Genomic DNA, 24,038 nt, shown 5'->3' with positions numbered 1-24,038 from the left:
AAATCGCATTAAGACGCGCATTTAATCTGCTCCAAGGCATCGCCTTAACCCCGCCCCAAGGAAAAGGGGGAAAACTGGTGGGTGGAGAGGTTGGGGGGTCTGTGGGAAATCTATGAAGAGGGCACTAAAATGTTGCCTTAAACGATTTTCCATTTTCCGCTGGGTCAGCAGGTCAGCGAGTGGGCGAGCGGGAAACCGGGAAAGCGTGCGAGACGAATGCAGTATGGAAATCAATAAATAAAAACTACATTTTCAGTTAAGTGCAAAGCGAGGAAATAGTTGTGGAAAAGGCCATAGAAAACCCTGTTCAAGTGTCGCCTACGAAAGTGGAAAATTTGTTATCTCTGCAGTGGAATGCAATATAAATAAATAAGATGACAAACGAAAGACTCTCTTTCAAAATTTGTTTATAAAAAGTGCGATGGAAACTGAAGTGGTGATGAGAGAAATACTCAAAAAAGGATCCCTAAATTAGGCACTTTAAGAAACTTTAATAGGTAATTAGGTAAAACAATGTGATTTTATTGTTTTAAAAAACAAACAAAAAAGATTTTATACATATTATGCAAAAAAAAATCTCTCTTCGGTTATGTTACACGCTTTTCTTTTTTGTGCACACGACAATCCCACTTTCCATAACTTTTTTTGTATTGCTTACTTTCCTGTTGTCTGCACTTTACCGATATCAAAAAAAAAAACCGACTGATAGATAAGTAAAAATCAACCCACGCACATCAATAAAAAAAAAACAACAATCCAAAACCACAGTTACAAACACACAGAAGAGAGTAGAAAGGCGAGAGAGAAGAAGAGCGGGAGAGAGCCAATATTAGCGCAGTTATTACGAAATCGCAATCGAAACATAACGGTTGATAGCAAAAAGCACCAACACAACACTGGGAATTGGAGGGAAAAGGTGGAAGGAAGGGAAAAGTTGGGGGAAGGGGAGTGGGTGGTTAAAAAGAAACAAGCGATCGTTCTCTCTTTGTCGCACTCACACTTGCTGACTGCACAAATTGCAGTTAAAAGAAAGAAGCAGAGAGACAAGAAGAAAGACAAAGAATAAAAGTAACTGGCCAAGAAGAAGAGAATAAGAACTCAAGAACAAAATAGAAGAAAACACACACACACACATGTAGCATAGTGATCAAGAAGAGAGGCGAAAAGAAATAAAGCGAAACATTCTCCTTATTTTTTATCATTGTTTTTTTTACATAAAGTTACTTAGATATCACATTCTCACTTTTATTGTTGGCAGCCACGCATGCGCCAAATGAGACTTTTCTGCTCCTTTAGTTTCCAATTGGAATTTGTATCCCGGCTGCAAAAACTGTTTTTTTTTTTGCTTCTGCTCTACACTACATACACACATGCAGCGGCATATTCAAGTGTACTGCAGTTGGCTGCGTTTTTCAAATCAAAACTTATTTTTATGTAAAGGGCCTTCTTTGGGCTGTTTTTTCAGCAATTTCCTCACTATGTTTGCCTTTATTAACTTTTTGGCCTTCCTTTATTTCGGCTTCCTTAATATTTTTCACATGCACTTTTTAGCGACGCCAACACTCGCATGCACACGCACACACATGGAGAGGATGGGAAAGAGAGCGAGAGTAAAATTTCCGAATTTCCGTTGCTTCCTTTTTTTCGCTTATTTCTTTTAGCCAAATATTTTTTATTCTGGCTCTTTTTGGCACTTTTAAGCGGCTGAATTGTGGCAATTTACTTGTACAAACAACATATAACACGATTTAAGACCCCGACGAGTACGTTGAAAACCTGAACAATTAAACACTAATCAATTTCTGGCCTTGATTATTGCCTTTATCCTTTTTCGGCGCGCTTTTATCCGTTTATCATTGTTGAATAAATGATTATTAATTAATTATTTGTTTACCATGTCGCAAATTTTATTAAATTTGCTTCGCACGCGCGCCGCAAACCTCCCGCAACAAAAATAAAATTTAGAGTGACCGCCGTGGCAAAGTCGGAAAACACTTCTACCGACAAAATCAGAGTGACCAGAGCACGCTGGCGAAGCCACCCAAAATCTCAGTGTTTGGTTCAGAACTTCGGTAACTAGACGGTGCCCACAACCCGTGCCACAAACCTCTGTACACTGGAAAAAATTAACACCTACAGAAACTCCTATTTTAAGATCTTATAAATTTTATAAAATTAAACATTTAAATAAATAAAATAAAAATTAAATATTAACAAAATTTTACTTAACTCTTTTTTGAAATCAACTTCATCCTAAAAAGTAATATTTCTGATTCTTCAAAAACATTTGTTTTTAAATTAACTTAAAATATTTTTTGATGAAAAGCTTTTTTGCGTTATAATAATTTACAATTTACTCCAGTCAACTTTATTCCTATTTCCAAGTTGATATTTAAAAAATTTTTTGTTTTGACTCATCGAATACCGATTTTTAAAAAGACATTAAGTTTCTGGATTGAGTCCTATAAATAACAAATTATTATTTTTTGGATGTTAAATTTTTCTATACCGTTTTTTTATTTGGATGAATAGTACTCCTTCAATATTAGGTAAACTCCCCTTAATTATTTAGAAAAAAAGCATTTTCAAATGTTTTTTGATAATTTTGTGTTTTGTATTTGTTATTTGTTGTCGTTTTTTGTTTGTCTTTCTTTTGTTGTTCTTTCCATTTGTAAGTTTTTTATAATTTTTTTTACTTTGATAGCGTTTGTTTCCATATACACAAATACATTTAAGTATATAATGATACACGCATATCGCGCATATTAAATCATGTTTTATATATAGACATTTATTTGTAATTGTTTGTTGTGGCTGTAGATTACTACACGTTTATCCTTTTAGGCGTATTTACGAGAGTATGTAATTATCATAATTTATATGCATCCGCATCTGTGAATTTGTGTATATGCCTTTGTATCTGTATCTGTATCTGAACTTGAGTCCGTGTTGAGTGTTTGAGTGAGGCTTAGCTATAGCGTTCTACATTCACAATTCTTAATTAATTCGTTTATTTTGTATATATTCTCTTTAAAGTGTAAAGACACTAAATTTCACAATGTTCGATTTGTTTCTCTCCAAGGGCTACTACAGAGAGACAATTTCCGCTCTCCAAAATTTCCGCAGGATGGGATTGGGATCGTGTTCCAAGCCAGAATTAGCCGAAAAATGTTTGAGGGACTAAAGTTGGTTAGTCGTGTGTTTTGTTAATTGTAGTGTTAAAGTGTCAAGAGTATGTAAATAATTTACGAAAATGTTTGGGCTTATTTATCTCATGTATGTATGTATATAGTTTCTAATATTATAAAATCTCTAAACAGCCATAAAAGTCAAAAGTTCTTAATCATATCTATCAATTATCTAGACGCTTTTACACTGCCACTAAGTTGACGTAACTTGAGTTAATCATTATCTTTATCGTAATATTTATTTGTATGTTTAGCTTAATTGCTGCCTAACTCTCGTGAAATCGGAACTCGATTGTTATAGGTTTTTATTTGTTGGTTAGGGGGGGACTCTATACATAAATACAAACGTTGCGGCTCATTGTTTCGTTTAGTTAGATTGGATTTGGATTTGGTTTAGGTTTTGCTTTTGCTTTGGTTTGGTCTCAAGACTTTCAATTTAATTTATTTACTACGATTAATTGTATTTGATAAATTAGCTGGCCTCCTAATCTCTATTAGGGGCCCCTCAAAAAGGTACGCATATCCGACTAGTACAGAGAGATATACTTATTACTTCGAATATATACTATATATTTTGATTTGCATACATCTAATCGCTAGTATCGTTAGCTTATCAAGTACAATGCTAAATGTATCGGTGTGCTTGGTTTTTGATATAAGTTTGAATTTCATTTCCGTTTCATTATCCTTTCGATTTCGATCTCCTTAGGCCTAAATAAGAGAGGACACCAAGTAAAAACATTCAGTACACATTCATAGATACGAGTAGAATACAAAAAAGTCGATTAATTACGATTAGAGATTGGTGTGGTTGAGAGTGTTGGTGAATATATGAAATAGTTGGTGTTGGTGAATCTTCAAGATGTTGTTGAGTTGACTTTGGGGTTCATTTGGAGTTGTGTTGCAGTTTTGGTTATGTTTCAGTGCTAGTGAGTCTTGTGTTGGTGTACTTTAAATGAAGTGATGGTAAGTTATTCGTGATAACTAGTTAATGTTGGGTTGTGTTGCAGTATTGGTAAACCATTGTAATGCTTTGTAGTGCTTAGACTTTGACATCTAGAAGTTTTGGTTGGTGAGTTGACGTTGACGACATTGACTGGTCAAGATCAAATCTCTTCGTTGGCGATCGAAAACATTTATTTGTTGCGGGTTGCGTTCTTGGGACAGGAGCTTCTGGTTCCACATTGCCCGGCAATTCGTTGTTGTCTAACCCAGGGATCCCTTGTTCAAATCTGAGGTCGGGGATTCGTAATCGTAATCTTAGGTAGGTTTCTACAAGTGCTAGGGGAGTCAAGGTTGTACATATGAATATGACTTGGTGCCCACGCAAAAACAAACCCTATATCCTAACGGTGTGGTGAGTGATTCCTTGTCTGTGTCTATGAGTGTGATGTGTGCGCGCGCTTTGATTATCCGTCTTTGGTTTACTTCCTTTCACTTTGTAATCGAATGCAAAGCCTGGCCTCTACTCGCTATTTTCGCTTATCATATCTGTATATGGATATCAGTAGTCTCTACTCGAGTTCGTATATAAAAATATTTAAATTCTTTAATCTGAAACGCGCAACCGCCAGAGTGCGGACTACCTCTCCGCTATAAGTACATCTATTTTTCGTATATGTCGTTTATAAAAAGCAAATCCCATAAAAGTGCTCTCTCTGATTTATTAAAACATATCTTGTTTCGATTTCGTTTGCTCCACCCAATGACGACGATTCGCTCTGGCGTTTTTAATCTCACGCCTGTTTTGAAATCAGCAAAAAGGTACGATCATTTTAAATTCAATATCTTTACCGTTAGCCGTATGTCTTAGCGTGTATATGTATGTCTATGAGTATGACATCAGCTTTAGCTGCTATTTATCATATTTCGTGTATATATATAACGTATTTTGTTGTCTGTTGTTTGGTTTTTCTTTAGGTAGGAAATATGCTAGTCTTATAAATTTCACACATCAACATTTCGGTTATCGTTAAGATCTCTTCTCTTGCCTAGGAAATAATTTCTTAGTTAGTAAAATATATCGGCATATATATCGTAGATTAATCTGTGGTAATCTGTGTGTATTAAAAACATCTAATGTCAATCCGAACCACAATTTTTTAAGAGAGTTTTAGAAAGTTCTTCAAGTGAAGGAAACACAGGAAGAGTATATCAATATCGTAATTAAGTTACTGGTAGCCTACTAAGTCGGTATTATCCGTTTCATTTTTCATTATGCTAAGTTTGGAGAGGGCCCCTGCTAATTGTTTGGATCTCGCTCCAGCTGTCCGAAGTGCGTTTATTTTCAGTTGTTCAGGTCCAGCTTAAACGAAAGAAATCTAATTATGGACGGGTTCTTATCAATCTTGTTTGTCAACTCCTCTATATATTCTACCATCTGAATATTACAGACTGGTTGGAAATTTCCGGTTTCGGTTCGGTTCGGTTGGGGCTTCCTTCGTTCTCTAACTTGCTTTGTTTTGGTAAATGCAAAACAAAATATCTTTACTTTCCGGTAAAAGCTCATCAATTGTTGGTCAATCAAACAACTTCGTGGGGGTGGTTCAAAGTTCAAACTTTAAAGTTCATGGTTCAAAGGGGTGTGGCGGGGGTGTGCGAAATCAATCTATAATCTGCAGAAACCTGTTTGGTCTTTAACTAAATCTAAATCAGCTGAAGCTAGCCTCTTTAACTCTAAAATTAAATTGTTGCACAATTGCTTTGACTGGCCGATCGTTATCGATATTATTGCACAATAACTACGATTATTGTTAAGTTCATTCACTAATCGTTTAAACTTTAAAATTATTTACTCCTTTGTAATTTGGTGGGATATATGTTGTATTTGTTGTTGTTCATCATCATCATCTCCTTTTGTTTTTGATTTTATGATCTTTATAGCACTAAGAAATAATAATTATAATTATAAGAATAAAAATAATTTAAATTAAGAAAAACGAAAAATATGATATCTGTTCATATATATATTTACGATTTCTGTATTTTGTAGGATATATAATAGTAAGCAGTATATATGGTGTATGTTGTGGCTATTTTCCATTATACATTTAATGATATATATATATATATTAAACAAAGTTAAGAAGAGAAACAAAGTAAATTAAAAGTAAATTTAAATGGTTAAAATAGTACAGTAAGGGCAACTCATCCTTAAGTATGATTAAACAAGTACATAAGAAATATTGTAGTAAACACCGATCAGCATTTATCGCTCTATAGTATCGTATATCATAATTTTTTGTTGGAAATCGAGAGGACGACGAGTACAAATATTAAGGCTACACAGTTAAAACATTTCTCATTTAAATATATACGTATATTAGAGTGTTTGTGGGATCGGATCGGATCTTTCCGATCGCCTCCTCTTAATCCCTCTTAAATACAAATCTTTCGACAGTGGGCCACAAACGTCTTCGAGCGACCGAGACCCAGCTGACTGCTCATTGAGTGTTTAATATACGTTTAATTTGTTTGTTGTTTTTAGTTTTTCTAAATATAAATGTAATTTGTTTGTTAATATAAATTTAATTTGTCGTTTAATATAAAGTTAATTTGTTTGTTTGTTGTTTTCATAAGTCTATTAACGTTTCGTTTTTGTTACATTTAAAGCGTTCTTGATTTGTTTTCTTATTTTTTTTCGATTTTGCTTTCTTTTTGATGCTCCTAAACATTGAGTAGAAAGTGAAGAAAAGTTCCTCTGCCCTCGCAGATATTTAGCATATTCGTTTATAATATAAATTTGCACACTGAGTGGGTGCAGGACAAGAAACACAAATCGGAAACACAGATCGCAACTTTTTCGCTGACATACTAAACGGTCACACAGCGGTTGTTATTCCTTTTTATTCAATACCCATGCTTATTTAACTATATATATTTTAGTTGAATGGTCCATAAAATTTCTATAAAAAAAGAACTTGTTGAATACATCTATTTCTATTATCTAGATAAGGTTCTCTCGACTTTAAACAAGAATCTTAAATCTGCCGAGTTGTGGTTTTCGCTTATTGTTTTTTACAATTGTTAGCTGCTGGTTGCCGTTATTGTTTATACACAAAATATATCCATAATTTTTTTTGTTTTCCGTATTTACTCGTATATATTCACAACACTAACGTTTCTTATTTACGCCTATGCATGCTAATTTCTCATCCTCCTTCTACTACAAAAAGTGTTATTTTTTTCGCTTGTTTAAAAGTTATTTAATTGGTTAAAAAAACGATTTGTTATCGTGCTAATGCTATTGAATCCTGCACACTAATTAGTTAACATATAGATGCATATTCCGTATCCGTATCCGCAATGGGTTATTCATAATTTTAGGTAATTTCTATTCGCCGATGAAGACGACTGACAAAAAACGTTCTGCTCCTTGCTTGCTTGTTAAAAACTACATCACAATAATTATATGCTAGATCCTTTTCGTCGGAGTATAAATTAACTCCGATCCCAGTCCCGAAATCGCTACTGTACACAGCTGAACTAGGAAGGGGCGGAGAGGATGGTTAAATTAACTTCTGCTCTGTATTAGTATCAGTATCAGTATATATTTCTTTATATAGGAAGTGACACTCTCCAAGTGCCGATTTCTCAATGCCACGACGTTAAGAGAACAACTGAGAAATCGGCCCCAAAAGAACCAAAAATATTAGTTGCTGCTCGGTTATTTTATACGCGACAAGTTAAGTTTAATTCTAACTACGAAATACTTTAGGAAACCTATTTAACAAGATTTAGTTTATATTTTTTAATATAGGATTTAGTGGGCGTTTTTAAAGTAAGCCAGGTTTGTACAAAATTGCGATCTCTTTCTATTTACAGATTTTCTCTGGGGAAAAAGCCTAAAACAAGGGTTTGTAGTGTGGGGGATGGGGCCAACTCTAAAAGTCTAAACTGCTAGATTGCTTTTTATTTTTGTTTGGTTTTGTACTTTAGTAAACTTTCTCAAGCGTTTCCCTAGTCGAAAGAATAACTAATACGTAGATCTTGTTCTGGGACACAGATGGGTTAAAAAGAAATGTGAATTTTTTAAAATTAAACGGATTGCAGAAGCAATCCCGGTTTCTCGACTGCTAGTTAAAATTTCAGGCAGACATAAAGTGCCGGTTAAGAAATTTTCTAAACCCTAACTCGCATTTGAGAAACCTGTCCTTAGCAACGCTGATTAGTTAAAATAAAAATCGGGCTTTAGTTGGACTCCGGCTAGTTCTAGTACCGATATCTATGCATTTATATACAATTGTTCCTATATATATTTGTTGTTGCTCGTTAAAAATAATTTAGAATTGTTATCTGTTGTATGTTAATTGTTAATCGTATTTGTAATTCTTTTCGCGGCTATTCCTATGAGTGAGTTACGAGTGTGTAAAAAACGTTCGCCATCTAACCTCCTTGCCCCGCGTTCTATCCACTATATCTATGAGCTATGTAATTGTTAGGTTCTCTTTGTTGATATCTCCTAGGGTTATCTATTTTATTTGCTTTTTGTTTGCTAGTAAGGTTTTTGCGGTATTCAATTTGTTGTGGTTCTCTACTAACCTCCTCTAACTCTAATCCTGCGTCTTCATCTTCATTTATATCTTCATCTTCAGTTTCAGTTTCATCGTCATCGTCATCTCGTTTTGTTTTGTTGCTTGTTTGTGTAAAAGGCAAATTGCATAACAATGTTGTTTATTTGTTTTTCTGGTTGCTGATGCTGCTGTTAAGTTTTCGTTTTCGATTTTCTGAGGTACTTGCTAGGGAATTTCGAAGCTTTCTCTTAGTGGCTTTTCAGCCTAATATGTTGCAGTTTTTCGGCGTGCCATAGACTCTAGTTTTTTCTTCTGCTCTCTGGTTGATATATAGTATTCGTAATTATAGTGTTACACATGCATGTATATAATATATAAGTGGATTATAGAGAATATTATGTGGAAGTTATCAATAAAACACACAACACACATTAATGAAACGCTTTCGTTTTGAAGAAAAAAAAAACACTCTCGATATATGCCTCTAATTTACATACTTTGAGGGTATTTGAAGCTATAGGCTGTAGTGTGTGTGTGTGTGTGAGTGTGGCGTTGTGCTAAATACCACACAACTTGCAAAAAGTTAGCCTGAGCACTGTACACCCAGCTGCGTGTAGGAGTGCTGTACATTTATTTTTTAATATTATTTAAAAAAATAATAAAAACTAATAGAAATGGTAACCGGTAAGTGGTAATCAATGAATCAATGGTGAGATCCAGTGTGGTATCTCGAAAAACTAACTGAGAACTGGCGACGAGGAGGGGGACTTTGGATTTGGAGCCTATCGTTTTCGGCGTGCTTTACGTGACGCTGCGGTGTCTGAGGATGTTGCTGCTGTTGCTGTTGATGCTGTTGATGCTGCTGATGCTGTATCCTCGCTGCCTGCCTGCAACATGGAGTTGTTGTGGATGATGGTCTGCTGCATGAGCAGCATGAACCACCAGAACTGCTGTTGCTGCAGCTCTTGGCTCTGATTCGGCTGATCAACTGCCTCGTCCGAGGCCACAAACGATCTGGGAATAAAACAAGAATATCCGTACATTAGCTCCAAGTTTTCGACTAGTCTGAAATCTGATTTCGGCTGGGCATCCCGGCACTTTCGACTCACTCGAGCGTTGAATCATTCAATCGGGCTCTAGAAGCTCAAGATCATAACAACAGTGGTGGTGGTGGTGATGGTGTACGGTTGGTGTGTGCTAAGGTTGGTCTTGATTCTTGGTTCTTGGCTCTTGACTGTTGGTGGATGCACATCCTCGTCCCTGGTCTCTCCTCATCGCCCCTGTCCCCGCCAACTCCCAACTTCGTCGGCCTACTCAGCCCCATACCATATGTTGGTGGGCGCGAAGTGCGCCGCGTGTTTGCTGGCGGCTACCTGGGCAGGACTGAGCGGTCCAAACTGGCTGTACTGGGTGGGTATCTGGATGTGCGCTGGCAACGGGTGTGATGGAATCACCTGGCGAGAAAGCAAAACGTAGAGATTAGCTATGAGACTTGCTAGATAACTGATAACTAAGCATCTGAAATATTTAATTTAATTCTATAACATATTGAATTTAATCATATAATGCATATTAAACTAAAAGGGTCTCATTTTGTTGTCCTAAACTGAAGTGTAATCACCATATATCAATCTAAGATACGATGTATTAGTTAACCCACCTGACGACTGGAGCTATTGTGGGCCGGAGGCGGGGCCACTACCGCCCTATTCGCGTAGGCGTACGCCGTGGGCGCCGCCTGCGAGACAAACACCGTGGGCCTGCGGTAGATGTCGCCCTGCGCATAAATGTCCGGCTGCAGTAGAGCGGCCGCCGCCGTCGAGGATGGCGATCCGCCCAGCGGAGTTCCGGCCTGGTGATGATGGTGGCCATTGCTCTGGTGATGGTGCGGATGTGGTGGTGGCGGAGCCTGGTTGCTTGGCAATCCCACGCTGCCCGGGGGCGGCTGCGATGGCTGGCGATAGACCTGCGGCGGACCCCACGACGGGGGACCAACGCTGGCCGCTGCTGCTGCAGCTGCCGCAGCCGCTGCTGCTGCCGCCGCACTGATCGAGGAGGACGAAGAGGCGGCAGAGCTGCTCTTGGAGTGGGCCAAGGGTGGAGCCACGCCCGAGGGGGCCACGTAGCTGATGGGCGCCACCGAGGGAGCCTCCCGCTTGGGATGGGCCAGCGGTAGGCCTGCTCCCGAGGAGGTGGGTGCCCACGAGGCGCGCTTCGTGTCCAACTGTTGCGGCGGAGGAGCAGTTGTATACTCCGTATAGAACTCGGCCGGCTCCTGCTTGGTGGGAATGTGCGGCAAGCTGGCGGATGAGGGCGGCGGCTGGCTGGGCACCTGCGGCTGGTAGCCACATTCGCTCTGGGCCATGGCCAGGATGCGCTTCTTCTGGGATTGGCCCGGCTCGTACTTGATGCTGGGCTGCGGCTGGCTCATAACCTGTTGCGGAGGTGGCTGCGGCTGATACTGCTGCTGCTGCTGCGGATGATTTGGCTGCTGGTGCGGCACAGACTGCTGCTGCTGCTGCTGATGATGATGATGATGCTTGGGACTTCCCACGGCGGCTGCGGCAGCGGCATGATGACGACGTCTGGCATCCTCCGGATCATGGTCACCTACGGTTACGCATGGAATTACTAGCTGGACGTGCGATGGCTTATGGCGACTGAGATGCGACTGAGATTGAGATTGGGAGGAGCTGGGGCAGAGGACAGGGACAGGGACAGGGACATGGGTAGGGGCACCAAAGGAGGAGGAGGATGAGGAGGTGGTATGATGCTGATGGTGACTGGAAGTGGAAGCAGACGTGGAGGAGGATGTGGACGTGGCTTGGTAATGAGGATGAGTCGTCGCCGGCTGTGGCTGAGGCTGAAGCTGTTGCTGGTGCTGAAAATGAGCTCCCGATCCCGATCCCGATCCCGCTGCTGATCCACTTCCACTCGCTGGCTGATGAGGCGGATTCAGATTCAAATTCAGATTCAGATGATGAGACGGATTCAGATGATGAGGGTGGTGGTTGTGGTTGTGGTGGTGACTACTGCTACTGTGGCTACTGTTACTGCTATGGCTACTGCTATGCTGGCTACCCTTGCCGCTGCCGGTTCCCAGTTGATTCTGATTCGGATTCTGAGTCTGATTCTGGGCATTACCATAAGTGATCTGCTGCTGCTGCTGTTGTTGTTGCTGCTGCTGTTGCTGCTGGGGATGTGGATGCTGCTGCGGCTGCGGCTGCTGGTGGGCACTATTCCTGCTGCAGGAGGAGCTGGGTGCATGCTGCAGCAGGCTGCTGCTGGTCTGCGACTGGGCATGAGCCCGCTGCTTAAGCACCGGCACCTGGACTCCTCCACTTTCGCCACCCTCATCCTCGCTGTCGGAGATCGTGATCACTGCCGTGGGCGAGGGCGTGTCGTGGATGGTGATCGTCGGCTGCTTCACGTGCTGCGAATGCTGCGGATTCTGCGGATGTGGCTGCTGGGCATGCGGGTGCTGCTGGTGGGCATGTGCCGGCGGCTGTTGGTAGACCACAGCTCCTCCTCCTCCTGCTGCTCCGTTGGCGTTGCAGTTGCTCACAATGTGGTGGCCCGAGGAGGTGCTGTACGGCTGGGCATGGGCCACAGGGACATGATGATGGTGCGAGCTCGACGAGCTTCCGTTCACAATATCTGCGGGGGAGGGAAGACAGCCATTTAGTAGGTATTCTTCTATACTTGAACAGCTCGAGTTATCAATCCGATCCGGACTCTATAATATAAAAGCTCAATCCTTTAAATGGATATGAGAAATGTCATGATGCAAAAGCAATGCAATTCGAAAATATATAAACTAATTTCTATGACAGACAAATTCATTATTTTCTTTAAAATAATTTAAAATTTTTAAGATCATTAATAAACTACTCAAAAGCTGTTTATGCTCGAGTAATGTGAACTTGATTAATGTTAGTTGCTCGATCATTTAATGATTCCATGACCTATGATTGCAAAGTACTAGACAAACAGATCCAGCTCTAGATCGAAGCTGTTTCTTATGTCAACTCGAGAGGGTTTTAATTGGAATCCTTGTTCCATATGTATTTCGATAGTTTCAAAATAGTTTCAAATCGTAATGCATATGGCCTGGATTGAACTTGATATTCCATCTGCACTCACTGCTAGCAGAGGCAGCCGAGGAGGCTACCACCGATCCCGCACTGGCGCTGTAGCCACCGCCATTCCCATAGTTGCAGTTGTGGTGCGTGTGGTACTGCGGCGAGACGTGGGCGGTGCGCTGGTACCGCTGCTGGTGGGGCGGCGAGCTCTCCTTCACCCGCTTCTTCACCGGCGACAGCTGCTGGTGCTCCTTCTTCTCGTGGCGCGGCACGCGATAAGAGTTGCCCTTGCTGGAAAATAATGATTATCATTAGAACGTAAATAAAAAAATGTACAAATTTTGAATTTGAACTTTAAAGTGGATCAGAAATAAATTGATAAATATATGAGCATATGAGCAGTGTGCTAACTTATAACTTATAAAGGGATATGGCATCGAAATTTAATTTTTAAAATGGTGACCAATACTCCTATTCCCTAAATACTTACGCTATATGATGAGCCGGCGACTCCTTCTTGAGATCGTTGCGTGGCAAGTTGAGGTGATGCTTGGGATAGATCTCTTCCACATTAAACAGCGGCGTCGAGTCCACGATGAGCGAGTGGGCGGGTGCCTGCTGGGGCCACGATGGCACCAGGGCCATCTGCCTTCCAGTTTGGGGCCATGCCACTCCGCTGGCCTGCACCCGATTCGTGAGGAGCATCCTCTGGCCAGAGGTGGGCTCCACCATGGAAACCGGCACCGGCACATTGACATACTGCTGCGGCGGCACCTGCAACGGCGGCTGCATGGTGGCACTGCCCACCACCACGTGCTTGGTGGGACTGGGCATCGTTTGGTAGGAGGGCGGGCACAGGATGTTCGACACCAGCTGGTGCTGGAAGCTGTCCGTCCGCGCCTGCGGATACTGCCGGGCCACACTGCGTCCGTTGTAGATCTGGTACAGCCCCTCGTAGGCCAGCGGACGGCCATCGCGAACGAGACGTTGCACCTGGCTGGTCAACTGGTTGTTGATCGTGAACGTCATGTTCTCGGTGCTCGAGGGCACAAAGTTGGTGACCAGCGTCGAAGCGGGTTGTACTCTGTGGGGGATGACAAAGGGGTTCAATAACACTCCGCAACATTTTCAAGGTTTTGACGAGTAACCGCAATTTGTACTTCGGATTCTGAAAGTGCGCATTTGGGTTTCTTGTGCGCTAGCTTGCTTTGTGCCGATGCAAGGTCATAAAAGTAAAAGGTTGACTGTATTTTATATGCATGGCCTAAGCAATATCGGCAAAACAAACTTTTGAAAAAAATACCAAAAAGTATTTAGTATATGTAATTACATTTCTAAACATACACTACGTAATTTACTTTTCATAAAAAAGCTGTGTTTGGGGTTAGCTACCACAATGTTTAAATCCGCTTAAAGAAATATAAATCCAATTTGGTTTATAGCTTTAATATTCAAACTCTAAAATAAACTCTAAAATAAAGATTGAATAGCTTTGATAAGTACTTTCAGAATCTAAAATCCAAATCGTAGTTTTATTGGTCGTGTTGCATTGTATTTTATTATCTTTTCCCCAAGAGCTCATCTACTTACGTGTGGAAATCGCCGCGTCGGCACACCTCCATCATCTGCACGGATGCCTTGACATTGTTGCAGTAGACATAGTCCACCAGATGGGTCAGACGTGTAAAGGAGTGATTCAATGCCTCGGCGGGCGTTAGACGCCGCTCCTGGTCAATGGTCAGCATGCGCTTCAGCAGATCTATGAACTCCCGACGGTCCGTCTTCTCGGCCAGCAGCTGGCCACCTTCCAGATCAGTGGGCACATTCACCTGTCCAATGTCATCGAGACAGTTGAAGATGTACTTGCGCGCCTCCTTGCTCTTGGTGTTCGTCTCGGCCTCGTGCTCCTCGGTGGTCTTCAGCCGCCAAAAGGGATACGTGGAGTCCACGTCGCGGTAGAAGAACTTGGAGGTCTTCGAGGCGCTGTTCAGCATGTGCTCCGTGGGCAGGCCCTGCGTCTGTGAGATGTAGCGGATCTGGTCGAACTCCGAGCTGCCCGGATAGAGCGGCCAGCCGAGGAAGAGTTCCGCAACCACGCAGCCCAGGGACCACATGTCGATGGCCTCGCAGAAGGGCAGGCCCAGAATGATTTCGGGTGCTCGGTAGTAGCGCGATTGCAGGTACGTATTGCAAACCGTCTTGCTCACATGCGAAGCGCTGCCAAAGTCGATCACCTTGACGCGATAGGGTTGACGCACTGGATCCACCAGCATGATATTCTCCGGCTTCAGGTCGGCATGGATCAGGCCCAGTTGTTTCAGCTTCAACAGGGCAGTCAATACCTGAATAAGCAGGAGATTAGTTTGTAGTTCGATTGGATAATGAGTTAAATAAGACTTACCTGCTCCAGAATGGGTCTTATGTACTTGAGGGGCAGCGGCGAGAACTTGTTCTGCTTGAGGAAATCGTAGAGGTTCTGCTCCAGCATCTCAAAGACCAGACAGGTGTGGTTCTTGTGCTGAAAGCACTCGAAGGCCCGCACAAAGTTGAACTCGTCGGCATTCTCCTGGCTGAGTCGGGACAGGATTGAGACCTCGATCTGTCCTTGCCGCGCGTACGAGGGATGGTTCTTCAGGATCTTGATGGCCACGATCTCGGAGGTGCCGCGCTTCCAGCACTTGACCACCTGGCCAAAGGTGCCGCGGCCCAAGAACTCCAAGACCTAAAAATTGGGAATAATAAGGGTTAAGATCTAAGAGAAAGGAACGATATAGTCGAGTGCCCCGACTACTATATACCCGTTACTTAGTTAACCAAAATATATCGTCACTATTACTTGCTCTATCAAATTTGTATTATTAAAATTTAGTTTTCCAATAACTTCTTAAATAATAGTTCGGTTTGGAAAAATTTTGAGGTGTCAATAGATGTTGACCGAATAAACATATACCGCCCAATATTTGGCTTCTACAATGACTCACTGAAACATGACAGAGTTTCGCGATTTGTGGGCGACAGAATGGCTACGCCCACTTTAAAAAAAACTTGTTTTTCGTATGCGTAGCTAGAATCTGCATGTTAAATCTCAATTCTCTGGCTTTTATAGTTTCCGTGATAGACAGACGGATAGGACCAAATCTACTGGCTTCTCATCCTGATCAAAATAAATATACTTTAACTATACTTTGGTAAGGGATATAAAAATACAGATATGGAACTGAAACCCACCTCATACTCCGCCGATAGGGAATAGAGCACCTCGTGCTGCACCAGCTGGTAGTCGCCATCCGCGCCACTACTTGACCTTTTGCTGGGGGGCTGCGTGTTGGCATGACCCCCCGAGGTGGCGACCTTTGTGTGCGCCGTCTTGAGGCTGCTGATGGGCCCTGTTCCGTCTGATCCTGATCCTGCTGCCGATCCTCCAGATCCTCCTGCTCCCGCTGCTGCTGACGAGTTCTGCTGCACAGGCGGGCCGTGGCTGGAATTGTATGAGTCTACGCAGCCGCAATCACAATCTAAAAATGGTTGCAAAAATACACAACAATTAGGTAACGATCCATTTATTATCTTACAATTCAAGATTATCTACTACCTCTTCTAAGTAATCTTCTTATGACTAAGGAGATCATTGTTCTCTGTTTTTGGCTTTCTTCCGCTTCTTTGTTGGGGAAAATTTCCTGTTGTCACCTTTTTCGGTTTCAGGCAATTTCGCTACCTCGCAATTGTGCCGCTGAAATGCAACTGAACGCAGTTCTCAGACGCACTCAAATATGGCTACGACATATAGAATATGTATCTCTGCACTCATCAGCATATGCGACTTGTCAACGCCCCCAACAAAGCGGCGAAGAAAGCGCCGAAAAAAAGGAAAAATGTTATGGGAATTGGCCAACAATCATAAAGATGACTAAGTGAATGGGTGGATAGACAGGGAAGTGGAGACATTCGCCAGACAATGAAGAAGGTGCGTGGATAATATTCATATGCTCTAATAAAAGAAACCAGTCCCAACAGGCAACAAATCGTTTACAGAAAACTTGCATTAGTTTCTGGAATTTTAGAATATTATTAATTTGAAAGCTACTCCCAACCGAAAGTGTGTCTTGAAAATAATGGAGTCTTTACATCACTTTTTGAGGCATCCTTTAAGATTTTAACTGAGTGGCTCTAAATTAGAGGTTTATATTATGATGGTTGTTTCTGGAGGGCCTGAGAACTCTGCTTAAAACATCCTCACGGCAAACACATGTCGAGTTTCCTGCACACCATCTGGCGACCCATACCCATCCATTCCATTTCGCTTGACTTCCCGCAGTTGGGCAACTAAAAATAGAAGCAGTTAAGTAGCCAGCTTCATAACAACGTCCCAACCTTCACGTACTCACATAACTTAATTAATTTACGTCAAAGGACATTTGATATGAATAGGAAGCAAGAGGCGGCATAAAAACAGCGAAAGGCGAAAGGCAGAACCAATCCCACGCACTCTGGCCCAATTATATAGACCAGGAAAAGGAAAAAGGCGCTTTTCCTGGGCCTTCACAAAGGGTCACCTCCGTGGGCGTGGTCAGCCTGGGAAAATCTGGAAAACTGGACACAACGGCGAGGAGTGAAAGGCAATCAAAACTAAATTAAGGACACACGCGATGAAAACGGAGACCACAAAGTGCGGTGGAAAATTTATGGCACCAACTTGAGGCCGCCTCAGCAGTAAATGAAATGAGAACTAAATGCAATAAATTATGCAAAATGTGGAGCAAAAAGAAAAAAGTTGAACTCCAAGTTGAAATCCGAAATTGAAATGGAAAGGCAAGTAGCCGCCAATGGAGGTCACCGCGAAGGCAAAAGTCGGCGGCGGAGGCAGCGAAGGTCAAATCGAAGGTTGTCCAGATGCAAAAGCCTCCTCTTTTGCCTCCGTCCGCCCACAAATTCGATTACGCTCTCTCTTAGAAAAGTTCTGCTCCTGGCAAGGACTTCTTGCACAACGCTCACGTGGCAACAGCTCTAACTGCATCATCATCCTGCCACCAGCAACAAGTTATGTCAAAACACTCGGAGAAAGCATTCCAAGAACTGGAGGACAATTTTGGTTTTTTAGATTTTGACAACTGTAAGTATCTTAGCATTTTAAATGTTTTTTTTAATTTGAGCCAAAGGAATAATACGATAAATTTTGTTTAAATTTATTCTTATTTTATTATTCGAATTTGTTAGTATAGAACAAAAATATTTAGGGACTATAAACCAAAACTGAAATATATTAATTTATATTTATTTTGATATGTATAGAAACTATTGATTCATTATATAATTATATGAATTATGGATGAAGTTTCCCATCGATTCACATAATTACCTTTTGCGAGTGCACATCCAGCACAAAAGTTTGCCAGCGTTTGACATCATTTGTCCTTGGGTTACACAACGCTGCAGCAGCGCCGGGAGAAAAAAGAAATAATAAAACCGATTTTGTTTACGCAAATCTCAGCAGCAGCAGCAGTAGCAGCAGTAGCTGAAAAATCAGAGATGCGGACGAGAAGCGGCAGCGCCAAAGTTGCAACGTGACGCAGTTGTAGCAAACAAAACGAATCTGCGCTGCCTGCGGTTTCTATTCGTATTTGTGTTTTAGTCTCTTCCCTCTTCACTGCGTTTTAGCAATTTCTGTGTCTGTTGCATAAAAGATTCAGCCAACTGTAAATGGGGGTGGTGGAAGGGGTGGGGGTGCATGAACCTAATAGGGGGCGTCGTATCGAATGATTTGCGGGGGCGTTTGCCTGATGCATCCGATCAACTCTCATAGGTCCGAAATCGAATTGGATTCGCTCTGCCAGCTTTGTTTAAACAAAAAGTTCAGTCTTTGAGTTTGCTGATATGATTGAATCAAACGGGAATTCAAAGTTTTTCAACAGCACTATCTTACATGTTTTATTGCAAAATGCAAGAAAAAAAATGTATTACTAGTAGGAAATACTTTTAAGTCCCTTGTAAGAAAGAATTGGCCAAATCTAAACTGGTTAGTGTGTTGGATTTTCAGGTAACCCGCACAAATAATAATACTAACATATACCTATTGTATTTATTAAGAAATGTATTCCTTGTCCAAAATATAATCCTGTGGTTATTATTCATTAAGAGTTTTTTCCTCTATAAAATCTTTACATAAAATAAAGATGTATAGTTTTGAAATTTTTTCTAAATTCCAAGAACTATTTAAACAAATGTATACACGAAATAATAATTTTACTTATACATATAATAAAATGTTTATTACTTGTCTTTAATGAAAATATATAATTTCTGTTTAAATGGTCATTAATATGGTCATTAAATGTTATTGTCTTTTCAGATGTGGATTGCATGTATATATGTTTTCAATATTCCTGGGAATTAATAGAACTTTTTTTTAAATATAAAATTTTTTTTAAATTCCAAGAAACGTTTGTAAACAAATTTATTCATGAAATTTTTTTATTACTTGTTGTTATTGAAAATTCTGTTTAAGTATTAAAAAGTTTTACCAAATTGTTTCTAATATGGATTGTACATGCATTTCCATATACCGCTGGGGATTACTTGAACAGTTTTTTTCCATTGGAATATAAAAGTTTTCCAGTTTTGATAATTTCATAAGGTTCCAAGAAACGTTAACCCTTTGGTGCCTAAAGGCCACTGGAAATGGTACTACGGGATCCACCGACTGGTTCCCAGTAGCCGCTATCGCTGGCGGTGTGTGTTATCGGTTAATGGTCGATCGCACAACAAGTTCATTGTGGTTTTTAAGCAGAAAACTGATAAATACCCTGGCACTGTGTGACTGGATGGGAAATGGGGTTGGGTTCGGATTGCTCGACTTGACAAAGGGTTTTGGTTGGCTTAATTATATTAATCATATGGAACAACTGCACAGCAATCCAGTCAATAATTATAAACTAATTTATAAAGCCCTCTTACTGTAATTGCTAAATTTTCGATTACAACATTTGTGGGAGATTGTGTGGGATAAGTCGGTTATTCAACAATTAAATAAGAAGCTTAAACAAAAAAAATAAGCTCAATTGTAAATTTTGTAGCTGTATGCTGGAGAAAGTTTTGAGAATTTTGTGGCTTTATGACGGGTGACTTTCCTCCACTCAATTTATATGCCGCGTTGGTTGTCTAGCCCCTTTTATGTTTTCAAAGCTAAAATGCTAATTCACCACTTTAGTTTGTGCTTTTGTGAAAATGCAGCCAAAAACCTTGCAGCGGAAGTTAAACAAAGCAAAAAAGCGAGCATAATTATATTACCGGCGAGAAATTTAAAATAAATTATTTACAAAACGGAAGCGGAAAGGCGCTAAATGAAAAAGCACAAAAAAAAAAAAATAAAAACAAGAGGGAAGGCAAACGGGCTAAAAAACAATATAATACAACAGCAGACAGAGGTGCGAGGGAGAAAATGGTACAAAAGCAACAGGTTAGTTGGCTTGGACCCAACTTGTCTGAACTCCGGCTTTATATACAATAGCTCCTGCTGTTGTTGTTGTTGTTATTGCTGCAGTGCGTTTGCCGCATATTAAATGCGCTGATTAATCGACGCGAACAATAAACAAGGTACGCAGACGGGGGAAAAAGCGGAGAGTCGGACGAGAAAAACGGGCACAAGACCCGGGAGGAGCTTACACTGAGAAACCAATTAATAAAAACAATTTATCGGAAAACATAAAACAATTTAAAAAAGTTGCCGATAGAAGAGATTATAAAAAATTTACCAAATTCAAAGAAAATATTCCAAAAATAGGAATTTTGCTAAAGAACAATAAAATTAAAAATCAGAATGATACAATTCTAAAATAACTAGACAGTTTTTACAACAAGCCATCCAAATTTTATTGATTCCAGCTATTACAATTAAGCAACTTTTATTGTACTGTAATCGTGGCTACCAAAATGGTATATTTGCATATATAATCACACTATTCCACACCGAAATTGGATCGAAAAACAGAATATAAGGTAGCAGCAATGAAATCATATATTGCTGTAATACTATAATTTCGGTTTCGGTGTATTGCAAACTGATGAGGAAGGGGGCTGGAAATGGGGTGGGGTTTTGACTCAAAAGGGGGTGGTTGCTTGGGTGAATAGAGGGGACTGGCGAGGAGGAAAGGCAGTATAAATATTTGTCGCTGCAATGAGAGCAATGCACGGGCAAGCATTTCCACTTGTCAACGCACCTGACGATGCCAAAAACAACAACAACAACAACAACAACAAAGGTGGCACCTACAAAACACGAACCTACAGACACGAACCAAACAACAAAAAAAAAAAAAAACAAGTTCCAGAAGAAGCAGAAAAGCGGCAGCAGCAGCGACAATTGCTCTGCCAACAATGTTGCCGGCGACCTCTCCACCCCCTTTTTGTCCCCCAAAATCCCCTTCTACACCCGTTTTCCACCCCTCCCCCCTCTGCAATCAGTATGAAATGGGAGCAGGCAGAACGTGCAAGAACAACGGAGAAAGTTTGCGTTGAAATTCAAGAAAGGAGAAAGAGACGTGGAAGGCAGAGCAATTACCAGAAGCTTTCGTGATTCTTCTGCTGCTGCTGTTGTTGCTGCTTCTGTTGTTGCTGCTGCTTCTTCTGATTGTCATTATTATGGATGTTGCTGCTGTTGGTTAAGTTGCTGGTGTTGCTGAGGAGCTTTCCACATGTATTGCAGATGCATTTGCTGATGTTGCATATCATGCTATTGCTGCTATTGCTTTTCCATTTGATGTTGCTGCTGTGTTTTTTATAGTATGCTGATGTTGCTTCTTAGTACATTGCTGCTGTTTCATATATAGGATGTGGCTGTGGCTGCTATGTTTTCCATAGTTAGCCGATGTGGCTGCTGTTGCCTTTATATATGATATTGGTGTTGCTACTGTGTTTTTTATAGTTTGCTGAAGTGTCTGCTGTTGCTTCTCATTCTATTGCTACTGTGTTTTTTAACGTTTGTTGATGTTGCTTCATTCTGTTTCTTTCTGTTTTTATATAAAATGTTGCTGTTGTAGCTGTGGTGCTGCTTTGGTGCTCATTCTATTGCTGCCGTGTCAAAAGCTTATTTTGCTTTTGCTACTATATTTTCCTAAGGTGTAGCTACTGTGTTTTTCACATATCTAGATTCTGCTCTTCGTAATGTTTTGCTGATAGTGTTTTTGCAATAGTTTATCCATCTATTGCTTCTGTGCTTTCAATATTTGCTGCTGTTGTCCCTGTTCTATAGCATACGTTTGATGTTGCAGGTTTATTTGACTTAGGTATGCTGCTGTTGTTGCTGTTTTTATACAATATTTGTGCTCTAGCTGTTATTGCTTCTTCTGCTTATATTTCTGACTGTGCATTTGCTGTTGGCGTTGCATATTTCATGGCCTGTGTTGCATATTTTAACACCCGATGCCAAACATGCTTGCATTTGCATACTCAACCAGCAACTCAACCACTGCAGTATTCTCGACCACAATCAGCAGATCAAGCTGTCCCATGGAAAGAAGAACAAGTGAGGTTAAAGAAGGAAGTAGCGAGCGATCTTTAAAAATTGAGATAATGCCAAATATGGCACTCGTGCAACAAATTACTGCGACATGTTGCTGCTGCACAAAGAAGCGGGGCATGGAAAAAAAATGTCGCCTTTCTAAAAAACGAAGCAGAAAAAATAACATAAATAACTCGGGTACTTTCACAATAACGAGTAAAAGAAGACGATCAAAGAGATCATATGAAGTTATATTTTCGGTTTAGAGAAAGATCAACTCGCTTTATAGCATATACACTTTAAGCCATAAGATATCTGAAGTTTATAATAACGACAGATCTCCAATTAATCTGTGATCAACTCGTTTGCTAAGCTTCTCTCCTTTTTTAATCAACGCAATGTTTTTTTCAGGTTCTCCCACTTAATCGATGTGTGTTATCTCAAAGTGAGTAGCCACCAAGTCAGACAGGTTCTCAAGTCAATCGAAAATGAATCGTTAATTCCAGCTCAACATGGCATCGATGGATAATGATGATGATTGAAAAACGATGACCAGGCAACAACAGCTGGCGTTGCATGCAACATGTTGCCAAGAAATGCAATTACATATTTTCCAAAATGGCAATCGGAAGTTCGTTTTTCACATTTTCCACGCTTAGCCAAATGGAAAATGCAATAAATCAAATGCACCAGCAGCAGCAACAACAACGCTTGAGTGCTTTTCTTGTTTAGAGTTGGCAAAGCAAAATAAAAGTTGCCACTTTAATAAAACCCCCTCCTCACTTCGTCTCATTTTGATTTGTGTGCTTTTGCAGCTTGGCAACAATATGGCAAAGAGCAGCGGCAACAATGGCGATAAAACTAGAGAAGCTATGCGGATAGCGAAGCTATAAATACCCTTAAATGGAGGTTATTTCACGGCAAAAAATAAAACCATTAATTATGGCATTTTTTCTTCTTAGCCACTTAAATTTTAATTATCACTGGTGATTTCCTAATTTTTTTTCTCCTAAGAACATTTTGGCATTTGCACTCGCATATAAAAATTAATGTAGTTCCCACAAATCCATTAACCATTTAAAAAATAATTTTTCAGATATTAAAACTAGTTGATTTCTATAGGGTATCCAAAGTACCAAAAACTACATGCTGAATAATGCTGCGGAGTTGCTGCACTTGTTGTTGTTTTCATTGTGTTTTCTTTTTTTACTGCTGACTTTGTTGTTGTTCTGGCAGATTGTTGTTGCTGTTTTCATTTGTATAATTGCATTGCACACTTGATTGCATTCAAGACGTCGACTGAAGCAGCGCAGTCGATTACAATGAAGCCAATAAAACCAGCGCCCAGCAACAAAATTGCTCCCGACGATCGTTCCCTTTTTTTTAGTCGATATTTGCTGGCTCTATCTTTCTGTGCACAGAAAGAAACTAAAATCATGTTTAATATAAGTCATAATCAAAGTTTATTGTTTTAAGGCAGAGAAATTAAGGCGATAAAAGCAATTGTATACTTGTTATTAAAGTTTTACAATCAAAGCCTGCTTCTTAATAAAAGATTTTATAGATTCAACAACAAACTGCTACTTAATCTGAAATTGTTGAATAAAAATCCATAAATATAAATATTTCTTTATGTGGTGAACATGCACTGGTACTGCTGTTGGTATCTGCTCTTCTCGAGTTTCTTTCGGATATTTGCCATTACTGCTGCTGAGCCACAACAATGCAGCCAAACCAACAAACCAGATTCAATTACAGAAAA

The 24,038-nt window shown here is 40.5% G+C and overlaps 2 protein-coding genes and 1 long non-coding RNA gene across 14 annotated transcripts in view; 1 reads left to right on the top strand and 2 right to left on the bottom strand.

The window, feature by feature from the left end:
• The window catches only part of LOC128259019 (klarsicht protein), a 123,409-nt gene extending 121,440 nt beyond the window's left edge, over positions 1–1,969 (bottom strand). For 8 of the 10 annotated variants that reach the window (XM_052991091.1, XM_052991089.1, XM_052991097.1 and 5 more), the window contains exon 1: positions 1,244–1,969. The gene's annotated coding sequence lies outside the window, so the exon portion shown is untranslated. The remainder of the gene's footprint in view (positions 1–1,243) is intronic. The other 2 variants (XM_052991092.1, XM_052991095.1) reach the window with 2 other exon arrangements.
• A 4,165-nt stretch (positions 1,970–6,134) lies between these two features.
• The window catches only part of LOC128259023 (homeodomain-interacting protein kinase 2), a 42,679-nt gene continuing 24,775 nt past the window's right edge, over positions 6,135–24,038 (bottom strand). For 2 of the 3 annotated variants that reach the window (XM_052991105.1, XM_052991106.1), the window contains exons 3-11: positions 16,012–16,298; positions 15,185–15,505; positions 14,374–15,125; positions 13,274–13,867; positions 12,845–13,074; positions 11,846–12,358; positions 10,362–11,311; positions 9,811–10,155; positions 6,135–9,715 (exon numbers count right to left, since the gene is read on the bottom strand). In XM_052991105.1, coding sequence (XP_052847065.1) covers positions 10,012–10,155; positions 10,362–11,311; positions 11,846–12,358; positions 12,845–13,074; positions 13,274–13,867; positions 14,374–15,125; positions 15,185–15,505; positions 16,012–16,298 — 3,791 coding nt within the window. In that variant the 3' untranslated portion in view covers positions 6,135–9,715; positions 9,811–10,011. Of the gene's footprint in view, positions 9,716–9,810; positions 10,156–10,361; positions 11,312–11,845; positions 12,359–12,844; positions 13,075–13,273; positions 13,868–14,373; positions 15,126–15,184; positions 15,506–16,011; positions 16,299–16,375; positions 16,520–24,038 lie in introns of those variants that run through there. The other variant, XM_052991107.1, reaches the window with a different exon arrangement.
• On the top strand, positions 19,440–23,184 carry LOC128259062 (uncharacterized). Its single transcript, XR_008268011.1, has 3 exons — positions 19,440–19,765; positions 22,688–22,721; positions 22,783–23,184. It is a non-coding gene; the product is annotated as an uncharacterized LOC128259062 (long non-coding RNA).

Source organism: Drosophila gunungcola (genome assembly GCF_025200985.1).
Source record: "Drosophila gunungcola strain Sukarami chromosome 3L unlocalized genomic scaffold, Dgunungcola_SK_2 000005F, whole genome shotgun sequence".
Lineage (NCBI taxonomy): Eukaryota > Metazoa > Arthropoda > Insecta > Diptera > Drosophilidae > Drosophila > Drosophila gunungcola.
The sequence above is the reverse complement of the archived record's forward strand: the minus strand, read 5'-3'. Positions and strand labels throughout refer to the sequence as shown.